Raw genomic sequence first — 20,335 nt, 5'->3', positions numbered from 1 at the left:
TTCATATTTAAATGTCAATATGCACCAAGTTTTAAATATAATATTCAAAAATACCATTCTCCTCAAAATATTTTAATTATATTGTAAGTCTGTTTGACACAGGGTTGACTTTAGGGGAGTGGTTTTAAATACCAACTCACTCAGGTTTCTGTTATTAACATCCAGTTTTGTCATACTGAGGCCTGTTCTGTTGTTTCACCACCCTCGGTCCTCCCAATCCTCCACATTCTGCTCTATTTTATTTCCCATAGCACTTATCGCCTTCTAACACTCTATATTATTGATTTTCTTATGTTTATAGATTGTCTTCCCCCTAGATGTAAACTCCTTGAAGGTTGAGTCGATCTAACTCACTGAGGTATTCCAAGTGCTGAGAACAAAGCCTGGCAGGTGGTCAGTCCTCAATAAATGTTTGACAAGTTGGTGAATAAAGTATGGGTCCACTCTTCATTGCTTCCTATACCATATTAAATTCCACTACGGCACTGTTTCATAACATTCCCTCCTTACCTCTGAATGCTTCTTTTTCATTTTAATCTATGACTTATGTCATTGTTCATTACTCATTTCTTGTTTCCCTGAACTCACGTCTTTCTCAACTTCACTGCTGGCCAAAGCAAATCCTAAATTTACTTCCCTCTCCTACAGGAAATCTTTTACAAACATATGACGTTCCTTATGTACCTAATTTTTTTTTTTTTATGAAGCATGCCTTTTTGTAAGTACTATTTTAACTCTTCCATATCTATTTTTGAGCCTAGTATTTCTTCAAAAACTGTAAATTCTGCTTGAGTGCTTCCCTTTATACTAGCATGTGATTGAAATTGTCTTGTCCACTCAGATCTTCAGCTGAAAGTCTGGTTGACAGAAGTTTTTATTACTCTGTCAGTGCTTCAGGAGCCTGAGGGAGGTGGGAAGAGGCATGAACACTTGGGGCCACGAATATTCCCCATGTGAAATCTTCATCTGTGTTTGTTTGTTTTGAAACAGGGTCTTGCTCTGGTGCCCAGGCTGGAGTGCAGTGGCACAATCATAGCTCACTGCAGCCTTGAACTCCTGGGCTCAAGTGATCCTCCTGCCTCAACCTCCTGAGTAGCTGGGACTACAGGCACGCACCAACACACCCAGTTAATATTTTATTTTTTATTTATTTATTTATTTATTTATTTTTTTAGAGACAAGGTCTCACTGTGTTGCCCAGGTCGGTCTTGAACTCCTGGTCTCAAGCAATCCTCCCTGAGTGCTGAGATTACAGGCATGAGCCACCATGTCCATCCTGTATTTGTTAAAGATACCATCTCTCATATCTAATTTTCACTCAGGCTCAGCATCTACACACGTACGAACTACAGTTACGTTCAGCTCTCTGCTTAGGACTCCTGCCTTCTAAATTAGGAAGGAACCTCGTTGGCATTACAATGAATCTGCATTAGAAATCTATATTTCTGATGCCCAGCCACCATGGGACCTTCTATTATAATTATTTTTTAGCTCTGGGACAGGAAAGGGTTCTAAATCAGATCACAGGCTTTGATTTCCTGACTTTGAATCCCCGTCAGCAATTTGGATGTGTGACCTCAGTTTCCTCATCTGCAAAGGAAGATAAAGCATGTGCACCTCATTTCACTGATGAGTAGTAAGTGAGTGGATACCTTTGAAATGGCTACAAGAGTGCCTGTACATAAAAAGAGCTTAATAAATGTTAACCATTCTCTCTCCTCTTCTCTGTCTTGCCTCCCACCTTTATCTCTATAAAACAGGGTTTGTTAATAGAAATATATCAGGATCTCTTCTACCTACAGTGACAATGCAGCACTTTCTCAAAAAGGGGTTTGTGAAGAAATTTCTTACACAGTCCTTCAGTGTAATCCAATCCACACTGAACCTAGCAGAAACTCCCTCCTAATTTCTAATTCAGATATAAACTTTGCCATGTTCTTGTACTTTCAGTCTATAATTGGTTTACAGAAGAGTGGAGTTACATACTTGTGCCTACATAAGCGTTGCCTTCTTAAAGCTCTCTGGAATTATTTAATCAAAAAATAGACTTCAGCAATACATCAGGTAACAAACCTCCACATGTACCCCCTAAATCTAAAAGGCTGGAAAAAAAAACAGACTTCTCATTGGTATGTCATGTAATTAATTTCAGCAAACCGGAAATAACATTTCCTGTTTTCCCAATGTAGACATGAATATCCCTCACAGTGTAAGAAACATGGATCTACAATACCAAATAAAGGAGAAGAAGAAAGAACCCAGGTACTCACGATGCTCCTGAATTCATGATGCAGCTCTTTGCTCCACAGGAACAATCTCTCCCATCATCGTGATTCATTCCAAGATTATGACCCAATTCATGAGCAACAATGGAAGCAAATGTCTCCACAGTGATTTGTCCAAACTGTTCAGAACAGGAAGTAGTAGTAATTAGGTTTCTGAACGCAAAGAAAATGTTTTGCTGCTCAGATTATTTTTTCACAAAAGGAAATTTATTCACTACACTGTTGACAGCCTACATGATAAATCAAGCATCCAACAACAGACTTTATACATTTCAGTCTAGTAAGAAAGTAACATGAATCACACACTGATGATGGACATGGATCCTTCAAGCAAGAGATCAACCACTTTAGCACCAACAGATTACTCATGGTAGTTTATAGGAAAACAAGTTGATGGTTCTAATTTAATTCTCTAAAATGGAGTACATGTTTCCTCACCGTCGGGAGGTGGGGAGCAAGGGGAGGGAGAGCATTAGGACAAATACCTAAGGCATGCGGGGCTTAAAACCTAGATGACGGGTTGATAGGTGCAGCAAACCACCATGCCACATGTATACCTATGTAACAAACCTGGACGTTCTGCACATGTATCCCAGAACTTAAAGTAAAATAAAATAAATAAAAAAGAAAAGCGCTAATAAACACATAGCACATATTTAAAAGCTTGACCCAGTCTCTAGGGAAAGAACCCATCTGCGACTTCTACTGTGTTCCTCATAACACCCAAAATATTGTTTTAAGAACCAGGGGAGAAAGTATACAGTCAATAAATGCTTGATATTGTCCCAGTGCAAATATCCAAAGTTAAACATCGAGAACAACGTACCACATTAATCCCGCCTGCGTGGCTCCTTGAACACACTGTTCCCACAAATGCCATTCCTGCAGTTCCACCAAAACCTTTCTTTCTAAATGAAAATGTAAAAGTTAAAAAATGTTCTTGGGGAAAAAAGGAACATGTTGCTTTTATTTTATGAATAATCTCAACTGGATTGGGAGAACCTACAAAACATGGCAGAAAAATGGCAAAAAAAAAATTCTAAAATCAGAATATAATTATGCCTTATCTCCTTCTTATTAATTTTTTCAGACTAATGAAGACACCTTCTGGATACCGAGACAAGTTTGTTTCTTTTTACCTTCTAGATGAAACCTCTCCTAAAATATACATTAGGTTTATTTATATATTTATTATATTTGATTATATATTAAAATACACATTTTAGTGAGGAGAGACAGATACCGAATGAAATGAATATGTTTACACGGGCAGCTGCAGAGCAGTGAGCAGGGTGAACATGAAAGTAAGGACGGGCCAGACATGGTGGCTCATGCCTGTAATCCCAGTACTTTGGGAGGCCGAGGTGGGCAGATCACCTGAGGTCAGGAGTTTGAGACCAGCCTGGCCAACATCATGAAACCCCATCTCTACTAAAAAAACAAATATGAAAATTAGCCAGCCATGGTGGTGCACACCTGTAATCCCAGCAACTCGAGAGGCTGAGGCAGAAGAATCATTTGAACCCGGGAGGCGGAGGCCGCAGTGAGCCAAGACTGCACCGCTGCACTCCAGCCTGGGTGATAGAATGAGACTCTGTCTCCAAAATTTAAAAAAAAAAAAAGAATTCAGGATGGGCCCTGTGTGCCTCCCCAGTCACACCCCACACACCTGTACCTCAGCACCTGTTCCCTCTGCCTGGACCTCTCTTCCCTAATATTAATATAACCCAGACTCATTCCCTCATCTCATTCAGGTCTTTACTCAGAAGGCATCTCCCTGGCTAGGCCATGTCACCTCAAAATTCAACAGTGAATCACACTGTTTTTCTAAACTTTTATCTAAAATTTTAATCACAACCTCCAATGCTTTTATATCTACCCTCCCTGTTTTATTTTTCTCCTTACCACTTATCATTGGTTAACATACTACACATACTTATTTATCTCATGTATGGCCAATCTCCTCCACCAGAACATGGACTCCATGAGAGCAGGAATTTTTGCCAGTTTTGTTCACTGCTATGTCCCAGTGCCTGGGGTATACACCCAATAAATATATTTTAAATGAATGGATAAATCCTTCTCTGGGCCATCTGACCAGCCAGGAGAAGATGACCAGAGGTACTGACATAAGGAGATTGACAAGGAAACATTCCAGCCAAACCACCCTATAGCAAACTCATAGTCCCCAAAATGCACTCATGGACTCAAGGCTTCCAAAAAGGTTTTCAGGACCCCATTCTCAACTGTAAACAAACAACTAAAAATCAACAAGCATCTGGGAAATGTCTCTAACAGGACAGATGGAGACCACACAAACAGAGGGGGTTAAGATAGTTTGGTGGGTGTGGTTGGGCAAGGCATAGTGAGTATGCTTGACACCTGCTCCTTATGGTATTTTGTGAACTAGATGGCATTCTCACTGGTACGAGGATGTGTGAGTGTACGATTTTACTAAAAATTAAGACCCACACCAAAACACATCATCAGGAAAATTCAGAAGCCTGGGAACCAAGAGAAGATCCTACAAGTTTCCAGTGACGGGGAAAAACAGGCCACATACAAAAGGTCAGGAATCAGAACATTTCAGGCTTCCCAATAGTAATGCTGGGACAAAAAAGACAAAAGAGCAATGCCTTCAAAATCGTAAAGAAAAGGATTTCATGGATAGAATTTTATACCCAGCGTCACGCCTATAATCCCAGCACTGTGGGAGGCCGAGACGGCTGGATCACCTGAGGTCAGGAGTTCGAGACCAGCCTGGCCAACATGGTGAGATCCTGTCTCTGCTACACTACAAAAATTAGCCAGGTGTGGGGGCAGGTGCCTGTAATCCCAGCTAGTCGGGAGGCTGAGGCAGGAGAATTGCCTCGACTTGGGAGGCAGAGGCTGCAGTGAGCCAAGATAGTGCCACTGCACTCTGGTCTGGGCAACAGAGTGAGACTCCGTCTCAAAAAAAAAAAAAAAAAAAAAAAAAAGGCAAAAGAAACTCAAAGCATGTCTAGGAAATACTGAGTTACTTAGGCCCCAGAATAATCAGAACTCAAATTGAGATAATTTTTAAATTCTGTTCCGAAACTGGGAAAACATATTTCCAGACACACAGGAGGTCAAAATGTTTTCTTTCCATATATCCGTTCACAAAAAACTAGTAGAAAACACACTAAACCCAAGAAAAAAGGAGGACATGGGAGAAAGGTGACAGGAATCCAAGACAGAAGAGGTCTCATGATAATGCCACATCAAGCTAAGTTTTCCTCATTTAAATGAATACCTCAAAACCTCAAGAGAATATAATTCTAATACAAGAAAATAAGCAAAAATTATTATTTTGATCATTTCATTAATAGTACTTAAAAAAAAATACTTACAGAACTAGCTGTGCACTGTCGTGTCTCCGACGTGTGATAAGAAACTTTTCCCGCCACTGCACGAAGTTCCCCAGCACATCACCAGCACCCCCAACTATGTTGATCAGGTTTCCATTGGTCCAAATCTCCAGTCCAACTAGCACAATTCGAATATTTAACATAATATACATCTGGGAAGAAATAAAAGTATATAAAATATAGTAAAGAATGTGAGAAAAATCTTTTAACCACATGAAGTAACACGGCTACTTAAATTAAAACTCCCTTGCCTAAAAAAACAATCTTTCCTTTAATACAATGAGACTTTGGGTGGGGCGCAGTGGCTCACGCCTGTAATCTTAACACTTTGGGAGGCCAAGGTGGGTAAATCACCTGAGATCAGGAGTTGGAGACTCCTGGCCAATATGGTGAAATCCCGTCTCCACTAACATACAAAAATTAGCTGGGCGTGCTGGTGCACACCTGTAATCCCAGCTACTTGGGAGGCTGAGGCAGGAGAATTGCTTGAACCTGGGAGGCAGTCTGCAGTGAGCCGAGATTGTGCCACTGGACTCCAGCCTGGGCAACAGAGCAAGACTTATCTCATAAAAAAAAATACAATGAGACTTTAACCTCTCAATAGTCTCAGTTTCCTCAACCATAAAATAATAGTAACAGAGATTCAAAATCTTTATTATCTTCTATTCTAAAATCTGACAAACTCTGAAAATTAAGTTTTTGGTAAAACTGGTTCAAAAATTTGCCCTGATATGCAAGCCCATTCACAGTCCACATTTAAACCATTTAATGTAAATATTCCTATATTTCACTGCAGAAATATCAATGAGTCTGATTACGAGGTGCTACCCCAAGATCCTGTCGGAGGTGTTATATAATACAGAGTTAATCACACTGTTTTTCCAAACTTTTATCTAAAATTTTAATCACAGGTACATCAGAGGTTTCAGATAAAGGACTGTGGAACTCATAATTTCATAGGGGTACTGTGAGGAGTAAATGGGTTAATAAATGTAAAGCACTTAGCTCAGTGTCTAGCACACTGTAAGTACTCAAGTGAATGCTATCATCATCGTCATCATCACGCTTGATGTTCATATCAGCTTTGTAGATAAAATTATCTTGTAAGAATATATATCTAATTCTTTAATATCTCCCACTGGATGAACTCCAAAATCTCAAACCAAACACTCTCTCTCTCTCTCTCACACACACACACACAAATATTGTCATATCATGTTTTCAGGGTAGAAGGTGGCCTTATTCAAAATAAGATGCATTCGACAAAAATTCAAAGATCTTTCCATAAATGCCAAAGCACCTAAGCCTAGCAACTCTGAAGATAAAGTAGATGCTAATATGAAGTCTCTTGCTCTTCTCAGTCTTTCTACACTGGTACTTTCCTTTAAACATTAAAAAGAGTTACAAAACAAACCAGAAAGCAGACCTCTGAAAGACTGAGTCATTGAGGCCCTATGAAAATCAGAACTCAAAATGAGATATTTTTAAGTTCTGTTCTGAGACTGAAAGAATAGGGCAGAATCATCCTGGTTGACAGAAAATACAACTTACACTATCCAAGTAGTTTGCTAGGAGAATCATCTCTTCTCTCACAGCAGTCTGATTTCTTCCCATCATGTCATACTGGAAAAGCAAAGAAGGAGAATCATTATCACCAAAGTAGTTTAAGAATAGAAATGTAAGGCCGGGTGCAGTACCTCATGCCTGTAATCCTAGCATTTTGGGAGGCCCAGGTGGGTAGATCACCTGAGGTCAGGAGTTCGAGACCAGCCTAGCCAACATGGCGAAACCTTCTCTCTACTAAAAATACAAAAATTAGCCAGGCGTGGTGGCAGGTGCCTATAATCCCAGCTACTCAGGAGGCTGAGGCAGGAGAATCGCTTGAACCCCTGGGGGCGGAAGTTGCAGTAAGCCAAGATCCCGCCATTTCACTCCGGCCTGGGCAAAAGAGCGAAACTCCATCTCAAAAAAAAAAAAACAAAACAAAACAAAAATAAAAATGTCTCTGTTACCACGAAGAATCCAAATATTTCCTCTGAATAAAAAATTGAGGCATTTAGACATTTATCAACATTTCAAATTAAGAAATTTAAAGGTTACATTGTAGTGATAGGAATAAAAGAAAAACAGGTAAAAGGGTAAAGTGAATAATAATGAAAGAGCACTGAAGACTTCATTTTATCCATATTAGTAGAACTTTAAAACGAATTATCTTCTTAATGTTCCTTTTATTTATTTTAATGCAAAAATATTTTCAAGCATTTCACAAAGGTAGAGTTTTAAGCAATCAAAATGCATAGATAAAAGAATAAAAGACAATCTAAAGAACTTCCTGACCCTTTCACCTCTTAGGCTAATGAAGTAACCAATAAACCTTTTTTTTTTTTTTAATTTAACAGAGTTTAGTTGAGCGAAGAATGATTCAAGAATCATGCGGCTTCCAAACCAGAACAGGTTCAGAGAGACTGTGCAGCCACATAGTGGAAGAAGATTTATGGACAGAAAAAAGAAGTGACATACAGAAAACAGAACTGAGGTACAGAAACAGCCAGATTGGTTACAGATCAGCACCAATAAACCATTTCTAAATGCTGGGCTGAATTAAAAAATGAGAGATTAACCAATAATCACTAGTTAAAAAAATCATATGTAGATTAAAATATATAAAAGTTTAACCATCTTAAGCCAAATAAATATGACTAATTTTTCTTTGAGACCTGGCTAAACTCAAATGTCTATTTTTAACATTATTTTATACAACCAATTTAGCAGAAGAAAAATTTTAAAAGGATTTATGATTTTGCTCTCTGCTAAAAGCATTAATATCAGAATATATCAGATTTTATCAGTTAGGGATCTAATCATGATTCTCCTAAACAAGAAAAAAAATTAATTTAATATATTTGACAGGGCTTGATTGAAATTGAAACTTTTTTTAACCATTTTCTATCTGTATATAACAAATACATCTGGAGACAGCAATGAAGAAAAACATTTTGTGTGTGTTTTTGTTTTGTTTTGTTTTTTTGAGATGGAGTCTCCCTCTGTCGCCCAGGCTGCAGTGCAGTGGCGCCACCTCGGCTCACTGCAAGCTCCACCTCCCAGGTTCTGGGACCACAGGCGCCCGCCACCACGCCCGGCTAATTTGTTGTATTTTTAGGAGAGATGGGGTTTCACCGTGTTAGCCAGGATGGTCTCGATCTCCTGATCTCGTGATCCGCCCACCTCGTCCTCCCAAAGTACCAGGATTACAGGCATGAGCCACTGCGCCCAGCCAAGGAAAACATTTTGAATCTTGACTTTTGTGACTTGTCCAAAACATTCTTCTACAGAAGCTTTTTGCCCACTGTTTGGGGCAGAGTTCACACTTGTTCATATTCCATGTGCTTTTCCTTCTGCCACTTGAGGGCAATGAACCTATAATGTACAAATCCGAGTCTATCTCTTAATATTTTCTCCAAATTAGTTATTTGGGGTGGCTTGTTATTTTCCAACCTACATACAACAAGGAATTTTTTTAAAACCAAAAAAACCTCAAAACTGTCTCTACAGCTTACAAGAAAAGAACTGCCAATCATAGTAAGTTTCCACAAATAACTTTTTCACAAAGTTGGAAGTAAAAGTCAAACAAAACACTAAAAATACTCTATTTTAAATTACACAGCTGTTGTAACAAATACTCACCTGTACCCCCTAAATATGTGAAGTATTATATATCAACAAAAAAAGCAACATGAAAATAAATTATACAGCCAGTATCTCTAAAACTGGTAATCCAGTAAATGCCAAACTAAGGACACATTACTTCTCTTAGTTAAAGCAAAGCACTTAGTTCAGTTTCTTAAGTATAAATAAGGAAAATGCCCTCATGTGATCCTGTACATGGAAATTAATACTATTCCCTTCTAAAGCATGCCAGGACCTGGAGGTTTTCCATCTCTTAAAGTGCAATATAGGTTATCTCAAATTCTAGAAAGCAAAGCAATTTTATTAGCCAACAAAGCCAAACCTTTTAGAGCCACAGCCTATTAAAGTAATCTGAAAAGTCCTCAAGAGCCTGATAGGCAGTACAGATTCACTCAAAAAATTTAGCATAAGCAAGTCATCAGCAAGAACAAGAAAAAAAATCATTAATAAAAAATAAAGTTAAAGGCAGTCACATTTGCTACATTTAGCTTCTGCTAGTATTCTCGTGGTACAAAGTTTAAGGGAAAAAAACCATTTTCGTTTTAAAATCATTATTTAAGTAAAATCAATACAAACAAATTGTAGTTATATTTCCTTCATTAAATGTTCACTTCTCATATCCTTTTCATGGAAAAGAAGAAAAATTGTCACAATCTTACCCTTTCCTTGTCTACGACAATGAACAGCTCCACATACCGGGTCTGTGGCAAGATGGCTCTTCTTCTCTGTCAAAAACACAAACACATGAAGGCAAAAGGAAGTTATAAGGCTATGATCACATCCTAATCTCTCATCACTTATTTCATGTCTGCTAAGAATATCATAAAATTATTTTATTTAACATATCCTACATCAAGAAAGTGAAAAATATGTTTTTTGAAGTGTTATCTGCTTCTTGGTGATGAAAACTTTGTCCAGTTCTGCTAAGGACTTTAAGTGATGATAAACTATGTCTGAGGGGAAAAAAATGTTTTTGAAGTGTTATCTGCTATCTGCACTAATATGAGAAAAATGCTAGTTACAGATAAAATGAGTTTAAGTTTACAAAGCAGAATTACCAATTTTCTAAAATCAAAACTACACACACACACATGCAAACACACACATATTTTAATGAGAAACCCCATTACTATGCTGAGAGATAAAGAAAACATACCCACTAATATCCCAGAGCAGAAGTTAGAATAAGGTTGCCATTTTAAAAAATGACTAGTTTTGTCATTTTACAGAAATTCATGCAAAGTAGAATAAGCAAAAATTTTAATGTTTTCCAATGTTCAAAGTTAAAAAGAATAGTCCAAGTCAGAAGAGTGGATATTAGCAGAGGCAACAAAAATAATGCCACAAACTAGTATAAGTTAATTAAAAATATGCCTCTTTCAAGGCAGCAACATAATCTCATATGTAGAAAGGTACAATCCCTGCAGCTGAAGTTGATCTAGTCCTAAAACCATTTCAGTCTAAGAGACACCCATGTCAAGAGTAAATCATGAAGTGCTATAGCAGTCTCCAAACAAGGACTCAGACATAGTTTATCATCACTTAAAGTCATTAGCAGAGTGTCCTTGAAACACATCTGAAGTCATTAAGTTCCTAAAGCCGTATCTCTCTGTTTTTCCTATCTAGGGTTCAAGAATCACCATTTGAGTTGTTTAGGAGGTACCTAAATAAAAACTCTATTGCACTGGGCGTAGTGGCTTATGCCTGTAATCCCAGCACTTTGGGAAGCTGAGGCGGAAGGATTGCTTGATGCCAGGGGTTCAAGACCAGCCTGGGTAATGTAATGAGACCTCATCTCTACGAAAAGTTTTTTTAAATTAGCCAGGCACGGTGGGTGGCACAGACCTGTAGCAGCAGCTAGTGGGATGTGGAGGCAGGAGGACTGCTTGAGCTCAAGAGGTCAAGGCCACAGTGAGCACTGTTGCAGATTTAAGCCCTAGTTTCCAAAACCCACAGAATCTAAACTATACTCAACTTGGTAGCAGGAACTGTATATTGCTCATCTTTTCATCCCCTAGTACCTCTCACAATGTCTGGCATATATTTGGCAAAATTAAGAAAAGAAAAAAAAACACTACTCATAGTACTGATTTCATGAATAAATACATGATTTTTCTAAAATGGTAGTCTTAGCCATGAAGAATTATGTTATTTCCTTACTCGAAGTAGCTGAGTCATGCTGGGAGGCTCTTCCTCTTCATCCTTTGCAGTTTCTTTCTCTATATCCTTGCTGGAAACTCCACATTTCAGAGGCTCTTTGTGAACATCATCCATTCGATAAATGATGTGCTCAAAATGAGAGCTGTTCTGCAGGGGTTCAATCCCATAACTCGCATTCTCTAAATGCAGCAATCCTCTGAATGTTGCATTACACATATACAAATTTTAAGAAAAAGAAAATACACAAGGAATCAGAAAACCTAAGTTCAAGTCCTACTTCTTAAATGTGTAAGTAGGCATAGCATTATATAGAGAAAAAAATAAAGGCTTTAGAATCAGATAGATAGGGCTGGGACGGACCTAAATTGAAAGCTCAAATAGCTACTTATCAGCGTCACTGCCTGTAAGGCACTTAACCTCCCTGAGTGATCTACGGGAAATGGAAGGCACTACAAAATAGTGGCTAAGAATGTGGCATCCGGACCAGAGGACAAGAGTTTGAATTCCAAATGTCTTCTACTAGCTGCAGGACTCGCAGCGAGGTATTTAACCTCTGCCTTGGTTTGCACTCTGCACGGGATTGTTCTGAAAACAAAATTACTTAATAAGCACAAAACACATGGAACATATTGCCTGGCACACAGTAACTACTAAATAAGTGTTAGTACCTAAGTGAAGATAATCATATTCATCTTATATAGAACTAATACGTTTTAGTTCAAGCAATCATGCAGTCAACCAACCAGCACAGTGCCATGATGCCATGACCTCAAGGAATGTAATGTTAATACTATGATAACTTAATTTGAAGTGTAATATAATTTATCCGAACTTCAGTTTGCTCACCTAAATACAGAGATAATGAGCTCTTATTCACAGTCATAATGAGACTTAAATACGTCTTAAATAATAAAAGTGAAAATTTTATAAATATAAAGTGCTACAGAAATTTAAAGTATATTTTATTTTAAATAGCAAAAATGATTTAGTGGTCTCAAAAAATATTTCCTCTTTACATATTAAAACTCATCAACTATAATACTTTCTTAAATAAACATGCCAAGGATATCTGAAACACAGCTGTAAAAATGTTCAGTAACATCAACGTAAATTCCAATTTTGCTAAGTGCCCAAAATGATTTAATTTGGAGACAGAAACAGGAAAGAGAGTAAGACATAGGGGAAAGAAAAAAAAAGAAGATAAAGGAAATTGCTTACCTGAGTCCAAAACAGTCGCTAAGACCAACAGATGAATTATGAACTCCCTCCACATAGCCCCGATAATGACAATGATTCTAAATGAAAAATACTGTATTATCTTCAAACATTGCTACGTTGCTGACAATCATCACAGAAATTGCAGAGCTAACAAAATTGAGGCCAGTCAAGTTTAATAATAACAAAGTTTTATTTATATTATTGGCATCTCACAGTATCACATGGCATTCTTTAGACCATCTGTGGACTATCTCCTACCACCCTATGAGTACACAAATGTTTAGGCAGAATTCCAGGGGATACAAGGTACAAACAGCTCTGCCTCAGTGACCTTTCAGCCTAGAAGCAGAACAAGATGTATTATGTCATCTTTAACATTTTAAATCACAGTCAATCCAACAACCAACAGCAGCCAGTTGACATCTCACTAAAACTGTGTTTGTGTAAAATGACCCTGTGGAAGACACTGATGATACTTTATAAACTTTAATCTTAAGCAATAGAATCCCCAGGGGAAAGTATGTAAATTTTTTAGTGAAACTTAATTTCATTTTATGGACAAAAGTATATGTCATTATAATACATGACAGTCTGGCCGTGTTAAAAAAATCAGAGTATCAAAGTTTTAATTTGTATTTCAAATCTACAGTCACACTGTCATCTACCTCAACAATATTAAATAACCAAGAAATAAGTGAGACTCCATCTGTCTTAGCTGACATTTTTCAAACACCCAGAAAAGCATAATGTTATCATACTTATGATACTTAAGTATTATATAAGATAATACTTACATAAGTTTCTATATAATTAAATCGATTTTTAGCAGTTTTAAGAACATACACTGTCAATAATAGCAACAAATAATAATATACGTTGAGTTAAAAATTGTCAGACTGTTCTAAGCATCTTGTAAGTATTAACTCAGTTAAGTTTCCCAATATATCCATAAAGTGGTAACTATTATTACATTTTAAAGCGAAGATACCAAGGCACAAACAGATTAAAGTAGCTTCATCAGCAAATAATGAGTCAAAACTCAAGCCCAAACAGTGTATGTCTGAAGAAAGTATGCCAAGAAACCTTTACAAGAAAAAAAATGCCTTTAACATTACTGCTTTTGTCAAGTGACACAAATTATGTGGTGTTTGGCCTTCTGCCTTGGTAATCATTGGATGCATGACTGGATGGATGGGTTATTTTCTATCTGGTTTATGCTGTAAGGTAAACTCAAACTCCTCTACTAATTTTCTATTAAACAATGGACCAACAACACACTAAAGAAATCAGATAGTGGACCAGAAGAGGATAGGCCTAAGTCAGCATTTCCTTGGTTTTTCTAAGTACTAATAATCTAAAATAAAGATTTTTTTTGCCTCCTATTTATTTGAAGAATGCTGCAAAAGTGCACAACCAACAGAAACAATTCAACCTAGCAAAGTATTACAAAGTTCATAAGAAAAAAAAAAACATACACATGTAATGGGAATAAAGATTTCTCATGAAAACCATTGCAAAAGAAAAAAATGTGTAATACCTGCCAAAAAGGACTGTAAAACACTCAAACAAAACTAAAAATGTTTATGCTCTAGTAATAAACACAGAAAGCCAAATTTGACATCTGCCAATTATTTTGGGTATTCTGGCCAGCTCTGTCCCCAGGAGTACTCTGTTCTCTGATGCAGAGAGGACCACACCTCTTTTAGGAAAGAATTATTTTCAGAAAAAATTTAGAACATTAGAACACACAACATTAAATGAGTGTTTTTCTTTACTAAATATTACTGACAAATTAAATGTTTTAATAAGTGCACTTTTAGAGATATTAACTTTCAACAAAAAAATCAGAAACTCCTATTTTCAAAACATATCAAATTTTCTCCTTCATCAGTAAGGATTACCATTAAATAGAAGATTTATTTTCCTAGTCTTTAAAAAAAAACCTTAACTACTGAGTACCTGGAGAGCTGTAAGGTATAGCTTAGTCTATAAAAATGCACCCACTTTTCCCAAGATAACCCATATGTTATAATGTTAAAGGTACCCTGTGGGGCTGTGCAATGTAACAGTCCTGAGTGCCTATATAGAACTCATTTTTAAATTATAAAATTGTTTTAAAATTTGCTATGGGATCAAGACGAAAATACATTACCTGTATATTGGGATGGTCAGTGATTAAAGTCCCTTCCTTGTTGTAAGTATAAACCACAAAATCTTCAGGCAAAAGGTCTCTGGAAGAGAAATAAAACACCATTTAAATATATGTTATCTATCTACAACTAAGGACACGATTCATAAGGCATTATTCCTAGAGGAGACAAGCAGGAGTAAATAAGAACTTTCACCAGATAAATTATTATTTTAAAATGTGCTACTGTAAAATTGAAAGCTCATAAACAGCTGGGTGCAGTGGCTCACACCTGTAACCCCAACGTTTTAGAAGGCTGAGGTAGGAGGATCACTTGAGGCCAGGAGTCTGAGACCAGCCTAAGCAACATGGTGAGACCCTGTCACCACAAAAAATAAAAAATTAGCTGGGCATAATGGCACACACATATAATCCCAGCTACTCAGGAAGCTAAGGTGGGAGGATTGCTTAAGCCCAGGAGTTCAAGGCTGCAGTGAGCTACGATCATGCCTCTGCACTCCACCCTGGATAACAGAGTAAGACTTTGTTTCTTAAAAAAAAAAGGACAAAAAAAAAAAAAAGCTCATAAACAGACAACTCTGAAATAATGTACATTACTTATTCATAAATAATATTTAATATTAAGCTATACATTTTTTAATGGTCTTAAAATGCTAGTTGCAAAAAATTTAAGACAACATAAATAATGTCCCTAAATTTTTCAGATATGACTCACAGGAAAAGTAAAAACTGGGTTATTGACAACACATTGTATTTACATTAGAAAAATAAATGGCTTTTTACACTCTTTTCTTAAAGTTCTATATAAATAAGAAGAATTAACCTCCTAAGTATGGAGGCAAATTTCTGTCTCAATTGGTGAAAGAAACAATTATTCCTGATTTCCAAAGCTTCACTCCATGTTAAGGAGATTCAGTGGCATCAAGCATGTTTATGAGGATCAGGTTCTCTTGCAGCAGGACTGAAGCAGCTGTATGCTTATTTCCAGGCCTTATGGACAAGTCAGAGATGCAATGTGCTAACTAGTGATTCATAAATATGCCATTTCAAGTTCAAAACTCCCCTGGAGGCACCCAGGACCAGCCTGTCTATATATATATATTTTTTTATTATTATACTTTAAGTTCTAGGGTACATGTGCACAACGTGCAGGTTTGTTACATATGTATACATGTGCCATGTTGGTGTGCTGCACCCATTAACTCATCATTTACATTACGTATATCTCCTAATGCTATCCCTCCCCACTCCCCACATCCCACGACAGGCCCTGGTGTATGATGTTCCCCTTCCTGTGTCCAAGTGTTCTCATTGTTCAATTCCCCCCTATGAGGGAGAACATGCGGTGTTTGGTTTTCTATCCTTGCAATAGTTTGCTGAGAATGATGGTTTCCAGCTTCATCCATGTCCCTACAAAGGACATGAACTCATCCTTTTTTATGGCTGCATAGTATTCCATGGTGTGTATGTGCCACATTTTCTTAATCCAGTCTATCATTGTTGGACATTTGGGTTGGTTCCAAGTCTTTGCTATTGTGAATAGTGCCACAATAAATATAACATGTGCATGTGTCTTTATAGCAGCATGATTTATGATCCTTTGGGTGTATACCTAGTAATGGGATGGCTGGGTCAAATGGTATTTCTAGTTCTAGATCCTTGAGGAATCGCCACACTGTCTTCCACAATGGTTGACAGCCTGTCTATATTGACTAGAGATGAATAAATGGAAGATTTTTGTCCGATTTAGTTGGGTACACAGCCTGACTTTAGCTACATGATCAGCGAGGTAGAAAAGATACCTTCAGTAAACTTGTGCCTGGGTTCCCCAGAAAATATGATGCCTCACACATATCTCAGTGGTTCATAATCTGGAGGCAAAACACATCTGTGCAACTGAGAAAGGACTCTGGGGGTCGTGCCTTGATGACTGCCTGCACTTTCTTTGTCCTGATGCATTATATCCTTTACCTTTATTAAAGTCTATGTGAGTAGGCATGGAAGTACCTTGTGGAACCTTTGTCTTTCCAGTAATCGGACCCTATTCAGTCACTGCAGGCTCCCCTTCTCCCCATCTCCCCCACATATGTGTAGCCTTTGCTCCCTTAGTGATGCATTTGAAAAGAATAAACTGGAGGTACTTGGCTCCGGTCTCTGCCTTCTTTCCTGTTTAGAAGTCACTGCCTGCCCAGCCAGCTGCCACTGTGCAGCACCAATATGAAGAGCTAAATCTGCTTAATCCCAGGGTTCAGGATCCACTAAACCATATCAAACTAGAAAGAAAACCAATATACTATTGGAAAAACATTACTGAAAAGCCAAAATAAATTAAATGTCTTACTTGTTCCTTTCCAAGTGAATAATATGCTCTTTTCCTTCAGCCTGAATAACATAAGATACCTAAATGCACAGAAGGAGAGAAGAAGAATAAAACATCATCTTAAAAATTACTTTTCAACAATATCTCATTTATAAGATGCAGGAAATTCCATCCTGAATTAAAATAATTTGGTACTGGCTGAACTGTTTAATAGAAGAACTTTGTGTCTATTCTTAAATAATAAAAAATATACTCTGATCATCCCTTCCTTCCTTTCATAACTGATCGTGGAAAATAACCTCATGTCTATCTAACTCTTCTTAAATTCATTTCTAATTCAGCTATAACTGCAGGGATTATCTTCTCAAGTCCATCAATGTATTACCTGCAGTACAAGATAGTTCCTGCTTTTGTCTAAATGAAATGAAACTCTTGGTTTCAAGAAATTATCCCTAGTTCTAGTTATATAAAGTTAAAAAGAAATTCAACTCCTTTTATGATACGAATTACAGGGCTTAACTCATTTCATCAATTCTAAAACATGCTTTTTTCCCTCACGTTAACGTCCCTGAAACGAGGATGCATCATACAAAGGCAAAGCAGTCTAGTCTAACTAGCAGCACCTCCTTTTGTTTTTTTTTTTTTTTTTGAGATGGAGTCTCACTCTGTCACCTAGTCTGGAGTGCAGTGGCACAATCGCGGCTCACTGCAACCTCTGCCTCCTGGGTTCAGGCAATTCTCCTGTCTCAGCCTCCCAAGTAACTGGGATTACAGGTGCCCACCACCACACTCAGCTAATTTTTGCATTTTTAGTAGAGACAGGGTTTCACCACATTGGTAAGGCTGGTCTTGAACTCCTGACCTGAGGTGATACACCCAGCCTCCCAAAATGCTGGGATTACAGGCATAAGCCACCCTGCTGGGCCACTTCTGTGTCTTTATTAGTAGTACATAAAACAATATGGTGTGTCTCACAATTGATGGCATCTTAGAGTCAAGGAATTAAAGTAACTTATACATACACATCTTCTAATTCATGGGATCATCTTCTCTACCTCAGACAACTCTGAAACAACTTCCCCGGCAATTCACCTTGTCATTAGCCACAAGCGCTTAACGTGATCTCTGGAACTAAGAGATGTGACTTTGTCTTAACTCTTTAATAAAAAAGAAAGTCATGGAGGGACTCGACAACTAACATTATCAGAAGTGTCTACTTAATATTCCCTTCCGTTTCCAGACTCAATTAACCTTCTGTCAAGAAACAGCATCATCCCCTTCACTACGGCACATCTGCCTCTGACTTCTAAGCACTAGACCAACCTATGGATGATCCTGTCATCTACCTCCACATCCTGCATGGGAATCCAAGAACCCTTCATCATCTACCCCAATCTCCAGTGGGCCATCAAAACCACCAAGCTCTTTCTATTGCCACAGCTTTGTCATGTGCCCTTCTACTCATTCTGCTCTTAGACAATCACATGATGTAAAAACATCACTGCTATTTCTACTAAAAAGAAATCTGAGAGACTGAAGATTGTTTTGTGATAGTTTACGCCTCCCCCAAGTATCTGCCTGGATTGTTCACTCCACTCCTTCTAGTCTTTACTAAAGGGCTACCTTCTCGTAAGGCTTTCCCTGGCCATCCTACTGAAAAATGCAATCCTCTCCCCAGCAACTCACCATTTCCAGCCTCCCTATCCCCCTTCTTGCTTTAATTTTCTCCATAGCACTTATCACCATCTGAAGTAATATGCATTTTTGGTTTGGGGGGTTTTTTTGTTTTTGTTGTTGTTGTTGTTGTTTTTTCTCTCTCTCTCTCCCCCCTCACTAGAATGCGAGCTCCATAGAATACAAGATTGCATTCATGCAAGAGCATAAATTTTTGTCTGTTTTGTTCACTGCCATATCCCCAATACCTAAATGGTGCCTAGCATATAATAGTAACTCAATAAATACTTTTGAACGAGTTAATTACATTCACTGTTGAATGAGCAAAATCCAGTTCAATATGCACTGACCATATCACTTCTCCAAATATTAACCAAAGCATAAAAATGACAGTTATCTATGACGATCTCAAGTATTAATGAGGGAAGTACTAAATGAAGATACTATCAGAGACACAAAAAAGTAGAAAACACAGTCCCTAGGCTGAAAGTCTACCACTGACTGAAGAAAAGGAGGAAAACAGGTGGCTCATGCCTGTAATCCCAGCACTCTAGGAGGCTGAAGCAGGTGGATCACTTGAAGCCAAGAGTTCGAGACCAGCCTGGCCAACATGGCAAAACCCCATCTCTACTAAAGATACAAAATTAGCTGGGCATGGTGGCACATGCCTGTAGTCCCAGCTACTCAGGAGGCAGAGGCACGAGAATCACTTGAACCCAGGAGGCAGAGGCTGCAGTGAGCGAAGATCGCACCCAAACAGGGATTAACTGATTAACTCTATCCTAAGACAAAACATAATCAAATGGTAGGCTGTCCAGTTCAAACCAAAAACAAGTAAAATGTATAAATTCATCTACAGAGGAGATCTTAGAGTCATTTACTCCTCAGTTAGAGAGATGTAAATGGAGTTGAGTGACCAACCCAACTAGTACGTGGTGGTACTCACAGGGAGGACCAAAACTAAAAGTTCCTGATCCTCAACTCCACTGTTCTTTTTACAATGCCCACTCCCTAAAAAACAGGCAAGCTGCCTTACATTTCTGAGTGTATCAGCAATTCAGATATTAATTCATAATAAGCTAAATTCTATGTGTTATTACCTGCCATTGTTAAATTATAATAAAATTTAATTATACTTCTATAAAGTTGAAGGACTTATAAAATTAAAGTCCAAATAGATTATTTCTGAACAAACTTTACAAAAGAATAGTAGAAAAAATAATTTCTGTGCACTGGTTACCCCATTTACAGCACAGTAGGTTTCTTCCAATATGAAAATAAAACTTGTATTTTAGTAAATATTCTCTAACATAAAATATATGCATTTAACACCATTATCACTCTCCACCATCAGTGAAGATATAGTATAAAGTGTTCTAGCTATCACAAACTGAGTGAGGTTATATAATTATAATAAGAATTATAATTCTTATTATAATAAAATCACTGTGAC

At 37.6% G+C, this 20,335-nt stretch overlaps 1 protein-coding gene and 1 non-coding gene across 2 annotated transcripts in view; one reads left to right on the top strand and one right to left on the bottom strand.

Moving 5' to 3' along the window:
* Positions 1 to 20,335, bottom strand: part of ADAM9 (ADAM metallopeptidase domain 9) — a 109,779-nt gene that overhangs the window by 77,384 nt on the left and 12,060 nt on the right. The window contains exons 3-11 of the mRNA XM_003269597.4: positions 17,230 to 17,288; positions 14,892 to 14,970; positions 12,740 to 12,816; positions 11,522 to 11,717; positions 10,021 to 10,086; positions 7,226 to 7,297; positions 5,657 to 5,826; positions 3,112 to 3,193; positions 2,271 to 2,404 (exon numbers count right to left, since the gene is read on the bottom strand). Coding sequence (XP_003269645.1) covers positions 2,271 to 2,404; positions 3,112 to 3,193; positions 5,657 to 5,826; positions 7,226 to 7,297; positions 10,021 to 10,086; positions 11,522 to 11,717; positions 12,740 to 12,816; positions 14,892 to 14,970; positions 17,230 to 17,288 — 935 coding nt within the window. The remainder of the gene's footprint in view (positions 1 to 2,270; positions 2,405 to 3,111; positions 3,194 to 5,656; positions 5,827 to 7,225; positions 7,298 to 10,020; positions 10,087 to 11,521; positions 11,718 to 12,739; positions 12,817 to 14,891; positions 14,971 to 17,229; positions 17,289 to 20,335) is intronic.
* LOC115836498 lies at positions 10,255 to 10,323 on the top strand. The gene has a single exon (XR_004031572.1). It is a non-coding gene; the product is annotated as a small nucleolar RNA SNORD38 (small nucleolar RNA).

Source organism: Nomascus leucogenys, chromosome 8 (genome assembly GCF_006542625.1).
Source record: "Nomascus leucogenys isolate Asia chromosome 8, Asia_NLE_v1, whole genome shotgun sequence".
NCBI lineage: Eukaryota > Metazoa > Chordata > Mammalia > Primates > Hylobatidae > Nomascus > Nomascus leucogenys.
This window is presented reverse-complemented; position numbering and strand designations above follow the sequence as displayed.